This window comes from Salvia splendens, chromosome 22, assembly GCF_004379255.2.
Source record: "Salvia splendens isolate huo1 chromosome 22, SspV2, whole genome shotgun sequence".
Lineage (NCBI taxonomy): Eukaryota > Viridiplantae > Streptophyta > Magnoliopsida > Lamiales > Lamiaceae > Salvia > Salvia splendens.
The window spans coordinates 16319401-16327527 of NC_056053.1; the positions used below are offsets into that span (position 1 = coordinate 16319401).

General features: G+C 35.9%; 1 protein-coding gene across 1 annotated transcript; it reads left to right on the forward strand.

The window, feature by feature from the left end:
• Positions 1-3581: 3581 nt before the first annotated feature.
• LOC121787876 lies at positions 3582-7819 on the forward strand. The gene is made up of 9 exons (XM_042186725.1): positions 3582-3799; positions 3877-3932; positions 4019-4064; positions 5402-5441; positions 5721-5962; positions 6053-6113; positions 6376-6458; positions 6591-6941; positions 7458-7819. Exons 1-9 carry the CDS (start codon positions 3767-3769, stop codon positions 7602-7604), a joined length of 1059 nt encoding a protein of 352 aa, XP_042042659.1. The 5' UTR covers positions 3582-3766; the 3' UTR covers positions 7605-7819.
• Positions 7820-8127: the final 308 nt, after the last annotated feature.

Genomic DNA, 8127 nt, shown 5'->3' on the forward strand with positions numbered 1-8127 from the left:
GTTGCAAACTTGGCCAAAGATGATGGTCTTGATAGAGTGTTTTATAAACCATAATGTGTTTTCTGTAAACTTTGCCTCTGAGTGCTTCTTTACTAAGTATGACTGGCTAATTGATTCTGGATGCACCTTTCACATATGTCCTTTCAAAGACTCTTTTCACTTTTTTCAAACCTGTTGAAAATGTTTTTGTGTCAATGGCCAATGACAAGAAGTGTAAAATTCTTGGAATTGGTTATGTGTGTTTGAAGTTTGAGAATGGTTACTTGCTGACTTTGAATAATGTGAGATATGTGCCTGATATGAGCTATAATTTGCTTTCATGTTCCTGTCTTGAAACTGGTGGTTTTGAGGGTAAATGGGGTCGGGGAATTATGAGGATCATGAAGGGTGTGTTATGCCTGTTTAAAGCTATTAAAAATGTAATTTGTATGTGTGTACTGCTAAGCCTCTGACTAATTATGATCACAGTGTAAATCTGGTTAAAATGGATAAAACTCTATTGTGGCATAATAGACTAGGGCATATGAGTCAAAATGAGTTAAAACTTTTGAAAAACTCTGAGATTTTGAGTGAGTTAGATTTCAAAAATGAGTTACCCTTTTGTGAAAATATCAGTCACTCTGTCTTAGAGTACCTTCATATGGATGTTTGGGGACCTGCATTTGTTACTACCCACTCTGGGGCAGTCTATTTCCTGTCCATTGTGGATGACTTTTCAAGAAAAGTTTGGTATTTTCTTTTAAAACATAAGTCTGATTCAAACCTTTTCAAACTGGAGAGTTTTAATTGAAAATCAAACTGGAAATAGGATCAAGGCTGTTAGGACAGATAATGGCCTTGAGTTTTTCAATGCTCAAATGGATTCTTTGTGTCATAAACATAGTATTAAGAGGCATAGGACTACTCCTTATACCCCTCATCAAAATAGTGTGGCTGAGAGGATGAATAAGACTTTACTTGAAAAAGCAAGATGTCTTTTATCCAAAAGTGGTTTGTTAAAGAAATTTTGGGGTGAAGCTCTGTACACTGCCTGCTATATGATAAATAGGTCACCTTCTGTCACCTTGAAGGGAAAGTGTCCTGAGCATGTTTTTTCTGGTAGAAAACCCAATCTGTCACACCTAAGGGTGTTTGGGTGTAGTGCTTTCATTCACTCTAAGAATGATAAGCTTGATCCAAGGTCTAAAAATGGTGTTTTCCTTAGGTATCCAAAGAGTGTTAAGGGGTATAGAGTCTGGGTTAGGGATGAGCCTGGTTTCAGGGTGGTTATCAGTAGGGATGTCATCTTCAATGAAGAAGACTTCCTTTGTTATTTGTCCTCTAGTACCCCTGCTTCTCCTGCCTAAGACTTCCCTAATGCATTCAGTGAAGATTTGGGGAGGTCCAAGGCCTAGTGCAGTCAATGCTGTGACCTGAGCCATTCAGTTCAAATCTTTGTTTCGTTCTTAACTGTGCTAAGTGTTTTCGATCCTCCGGATCAACTTCTTGTGTTACTGACGTTTTTGCTTAGTGTGCAGGTGCTAATCAGTGGTGCTTGGAGGTTCTAGTCTGGTGAATGACTCGAATGTAGTTAGAGTTCTGATTAGGGTTTCTGTACTTAGTATCTTTGTAATCTTGTATTTCTCTATTGTATTGTGGCTTGTTCCTCTGAGTCTGACAAATTCAATAAGCGGTGTAATAGCAAAAGAGGTCCTAGTAATTAGTGTCATGGTGGTCTGATCCCTACATTCACAAATAAAACATTGAGCAAAATACTCCTTTATTTAAAAATTCTCTTTTATTACGACATATACTTATATTTTTTCAAAATCATTGGTATTTTATTGTTAATTTCAATTTTAAATTTCACAAGTATTACCATAGTACATATTGGTTGTTCTTCAAAGGGGAACAAAATAAAATAAAACATGTCTTTTAAAAACACATGTCTTTTAAATTACCTAGATTTTATTGATTTCGTCACAAATAGTTAGTATAATCCTATAAAAAAAACATGTCTTTTAATTTTCATTTCAACTTTTTAGGTAATTTTAGCATATTTAATTTATTTCATATAAGTATTTTATCTAGTACTCCATTTATTTATGTTATTCGAATAGGATGTAGTAAATCTGTGTGACGAAATAAATAAAATCTAGGTAATTTGAGTTGATTATTTTGATAGGATTATTTATAATTTATCGCTTTAACTTTCAAAATTTGTTAATAATTTTGCAGCTAAGTTGTTTTAAATGGCGCTACTATGTTATTTTAATGTTAAAATATTACATCTATCACATATAAATAGGCTAATTAGGAATAATACGAATTTGAATACGTAATTGGTAGAGTGAGAAAGAAGAAGAAAAAGTGGTACTATTAATATAAATAATTTTGTAATATAATTTATTATTATATTCTTTTTAATTTTCAAATTCGACTTAGTATATTCTAATTTAATTATTACTCCATTTTCACTATCGTTTTTGTTTTGTTTTTTTAACTTGTTTCTGTATTTTTTTCTTGAAACTAGAAAAAACATTATGTAAAATATTTGTTTAAATTTTTGAAATAAAATATTTTTGTTAGATAAAAATATTAGTAGTATTTCTTTTTGAAATTTAGTTGAAAGTATTTCTGTTCATTATTTCATGAAGGAGTTATAATGTAAAATTAAACTACAGTTATATTAGGTAAATTTCGTAATTTTTGCATATGATATAAAATGACAAAAATACCCCAATTTTGTATATACAATTTTATTAATTTATCACTACTCACATAAATAAATATATTAATTTCGGTTATGAAGATTAGTTTAGAGCATCTCCAGTGGGCGGACATCCTACTAGGACATCCACTAGGACATCCCAAAAACACCTCATGCCACGTCACTAGGACTTCCCATCCCACTGCCACGTCACTAGGACATCTCATCCCACTGCCACGTCACTAGGACATCCCCTCCTATGTCCGCTCTTCCCACTAGGACATCCCGCAATAAAAAAAATCACAATAATTTAATTACGTAAAAACGGAAATATAAATTTGACACGGAATACGGGAAAGCAAAATACGGGCAAAAATACATATTCATAAAACATAAAAAAAACATAGTTAGAAAAAAAGCAAAATACATAGTCATTCAAAAAAAGAAAAATACATAATCCAACATCCCCGGCTCACTCCGCGCTGTCCTCGTCGCCCGTGCCGCCCCCGTCGCCCGTGCCGTCACCGTCGCCCGTGCAGCCCCCGTCGTCCCCTCCGCTAATCTCGGCGCCATCATCTCCAATGGGGGCATCCCCAAATCGCGCCGACATCCATCGATGACATCCTTCAGCATCATCTTGTACAGCGGATCGGTCGTGCTATGCCACCTATGCATGGTCCGGACCAAGCTTGTCGTTAACTGCGCGCGGGCGAGGCGGTCGATATCTTCTTGGGGAGCAGAGGCCTCCGATTCGACCTCGAACGACCCGCTACCGCCGCTGGTTCCCCTAGCCCTCCGCTGCGCAGCCTTTTGCCCAACCGGGCGACGACGACGGCGAGAGTCTGATTGCGGTAGTATAATGGAATGAAGCACAGTTAAAAGCATGATTAATTAATAAGTTTCCTTCTCTGACTCACTTCTTCAATTCCGAGATAACTTCCTAAACACTCTCCCGTCTCCCTCTCAATTCTGATTTCTGAGATCTGTGCTATCTTCTTCCTTTCGTTGCTTTTACCGAATTCGAAATCCCTAATTTCAACGAGCACTCTCAAGCTGCTGCTCAAGGTGCCACCATTTATGGATCCAGACCCTCCTAAACCTCCAAAAAGGGTATGCGCTTCATTTTCAGACGCATTCTTAATTAAGTGGTATTATTATCTGATTTTTTTTTGTTTGTGATTTCTCAGGTTCATAAATATGTTCCAAAACCTCAGAAAACTCGGAAATCCGTTTCAACTGCAATGTACTCTTAACAAACCTCCACAACCGACTTGTATTTCCATTTTCTATGTATAATTCTTAAGATTGATGGCGGAATGAACTTTGCAGTGGCGATGATGGCGGAACGGAGCGATTCCTTGCCCGCGGAGTTTCGGTAATTCTCTCTCCTATTTACTTATTTTCGCTCTCCAATTTTGTCTGCGGATGAAATTAGTTTATGATTAAGGAAAGATAAATTATCAGAATCAATGATTTCGTTTTGAACTTGAGGTATTTGATGAACAGAGCTGTGGTCTTGTTGCACTCTCCTTACTCACATAATCACATGAGCTTGCTTCTCATTGTAATTGAAGGTTTTGAATGATCATATGTATTAATTCTCCACCGCTTTACCCTGATAGACTTGTGAGAAAAACCTTCTACACTATAAGTTACTTATACAAGCCCTTTAGTAATTGTACTACAGAGAGAATATTTAATTTAGCTGAAGAATTAAATTGAGATTGACAGCAAAATGTTAAGAAACTCAGTGGTGTAGGATCAGACTACGTTTCGTGTTTATTTAATCTTTTACTGAATGGTTTTTGGTTAGAACAACAATCTGTTTTCTTGATTTAGTTTAATGTGCATGATGCACCTGAGACCTACTACAACAGGGACTAGTTACCTTCGTGTTAAATCTCTGAAAATAGAGGAAAATTGGGTTAGATATGGTTATGTACAATATATAGGCTTACGGAGGTCTGAGCAAAATAATTAAATTAAGAAAATATTATAGAATATCTGATTGAATGCAGATCTTGTTTTCAAGTTCATAAGTGACAGCTTACTACTCTCTCTGTTCGAAGATTAAATGTCCCACTTTGACCCACCTAAGGTTTTAATAAATGTAAAGGAAAGTGAGTGGAAAAGTTAGTGGAATATGAGTTCCTCTTTTATGTACTCCGTTTTAGTTTTATAATAAATTGTGTGTGAAATGAGTTAGTGGGGTGTGGGGTTTATTACTTCATTTATCAAAAATAGTAAAAGTGAAATGTGAAATTTAATGGTGGATATTCCAAAATGGCAATATGACTATATGAGACATCTAATAATGGACAGAGGAGTAGTGTTTTTCTCTATTGTTCTTTCCTGTTTTGCTCTTTCCAGTTTTGTAGGAGTGTGATTAGCCTATTCATATACCTTGGAGTTTTTTTATTACTTATTCCTTCATATAGAAAATATACAACAAAAGTTCCCAATACGATAAAACCATTTTTTGCTATTCAATGTTATATGGCTTCCTCCTTAATCATATCATATTGTTGCAATTTGCTTCCAGTGATATTTTCATCTTTTGGTTTGAGTAGATATGTTGCAGTGCTTAAACTTTTTGCAGCCCTTTGCATTGCTATAATATCGGAAAGATTGTAGTCCTAGCTTGCCAATGTATTTCTGAGGTAATTATTGCCTGATAGATGATTCTGACTGCTTCAATTTTCCAATTTGTAGGGGTATCTAGCAAAGCCGGGAGCAAAAGTGGAGAAGAAATGTAATCTCTTTTCTGAAATCTCGTTAGCTTGCAGTTGATATAAGTTTTAGTTGTTTAATATGGGTGCCACTTTGTAAATTTATTTAATGACAAATATTAGCTGGTGCTTTTGGGTTGATGGCCTTTGCCTTTGTAAATGAGAGACGTAATTATTTGTTTTGTACAGGATAGAGAAACATAAACCTATTAGTATATCAATTTTTATCAGGTTTCAGACAGTATTATGGTATGTTTGTTATTTGTCTCATTATGAAACTATGTTTGAATTTGAAACCACAGCTCCAGTGCAAGTTGCCTTTTCACACGAAGTTGAATCAAGTACCATAACAGGCTCAAGCAGACAAAGGCGAAGGGCTGATGGTGGAAGTTCTTCAGCCTACTCAGAAGCATCTACCACCGGTGAAATGCAAGATCATTTTACTTCTACATCTTCTGCAAGAATACAAGGAGTCACTGACAATATTGTTGATGAAACTGGTGCTACTACTGTGAAGAAGAAAAAAGAATATCGAGCCCCTTGGGTAAAGACAAATTGCTCACTCCTATCCCTTTTCCAAACTATATGGAGAAAAATACTGAGGTTGAGCTTATGTCTTTAACTTTGTCCGCAGGATTATAATAGTTTGTATCCTACTGAACTACCTCTTAGGAAACCTCATTCTGGAAATCCAGGTATCTCTCTGATGTATTACAATGAAGAACTTTTTAGTACCCATTTTATAGAGGAACAGTGTGGGGCTGCAGGGGATCTGGGTGGTCCCACTAATGAAATGCTTTTGTGAAGGAAAAATACAATAAATACAATCAGATTAGGATAGCTAAAATGACTTGATTCTTCAACCTTATAACCTGTCTTCTGACTTTTGGAAAATTAAGTCTACCATGTAGCATTTATAATACTAGTATTAATTGTTTTCTATTTCGCTTCCTCCAGAAATTCTTGATAAAGCTGAATTCGAGGAAGCTAAGGAGTATGATGAAAAATCTCTAAATCCTGCTTCAATTCTTGGCTTGCTGGTCAGTATTATATTTGATTTAATATTGAACATGCTTGTTTGTGTATCTCCTTATAAATGTAACTATAGATATCGTCATCTTTTGATATTAGATTTCTGATCTCGGTCTGTTTTGCTGCTTTTTCATTCACAGGAAAAAGACGATACACCTAGGATGCTAGTTTTCAAGTTTCCTTCCAATCTTCCTGTAGGCAGAGCACCAGGATATGCCAACAGAATAGAAACAGATGATAACTTGAGAGCAGTAGAAAAATCAGTGAAAATCGGGAAAGGAAAGGAGAAAGTAATGGTTGGCAGTGTTGCAAAATCTTCTGGCAACTCTAATGGCATAAAAGGGAAAGAAATAGCTGGAAGCTCCATAATGAGTGGTTCTCCATGTAAAAAAGATACCAGTTTGGAGGAGTTTCCTGAGGGATACATGGGCAAGATGTTGGTCTACAAAAGTGGTGCTGTTAAGTTCAAGTTAGGAGATATCATGTATAATGTGAGTCATTTTTGCCCTGCTTCATGCTTTTGTACTTTCCTAATTCTGTTTCTGTTGACACATCATTTTTGTTGGAATTCATACTTTACGAATTTTCTGCCCTGTCTTGGAAACTGCCATTTTCTGTTGCACAAACTGTATAGATTAACTGAAGGACATGGTTTTATGAAGCCCTTATAGAAAGCATTTTAGTTTTAATTCATTTAAAGTTAATTACCAATAAAAATAGCGTTTTAGCCATAACAAGTAAGAATTCAGTTTTCCTATTGATTATTAGGCTAAGTTAATGAAGTATTTCATCCATTTTTATTAATGTTATCGTTACAGTAACGAATCATGACTGTAGGTGAAGCTGAATGAACTTGATCTTAGCCATTGTAGACTCAAGTGGTCAGGGTGACATGTTTTCAGGGCTGTGTGGGTGTTGTTTTATTCTGGACATATATAAATACTGGTGGAATGCTATCTGAGAGTTATCGAGTCTTATCACCTGTAACATTATGGCATGGCTTGCAGGTTTGTCCTGGTACTGCCTGCACTTTCCATCAAAATGTTATGGCGGTCAACATAAAGGATAAACGGTGCTGTAATTTGGGAGGACCAGACATGACAGCTGTTGTGACTCCCAACATCGACTCCCTGTTAAGTAGCCAGATGGATTGATTTGGGTTAGCAGCGTCGTACTTAGCAACTATATGCAGATCCAAGTAGCTAACTTGCGTTCGTGATGCATGACCAAGACATACAGCTTCACCTGTAAATTTGATTGTACAAATGTGTAGAATGGCTCAGATATATTTATTGTTGCATCATTTTGTAGGAGTTATTACTATTCTGAATTACCTATTCTGCACAAAGTTCTCATCTCTCTTGAGTCTCAACTGTCTCGTGAGTATGTTCAGGTGAGTGTGTATATGCTGAAGAACAAAAAAACAGTGAAATGATAACTAAATCCAGATTTTTTGATGAAAAGTTGAAAACAGTCAATGGGGCAAATAAACAAGAACAAAATGGAGGTGCGGGGAATCGAAGCCCGGACCTTTCGAAACTAAATTTTCTTTGTAAAATGTTATGTCATGTCGACTTTTTCTCATGAATAAGAAATAATGCATGGGAAATGAGTTTGGAAAAGATTCCATGGAAGCAAAGAAATGAAAAAAGAAGGGTTAGATTTCGGGTTTCATAT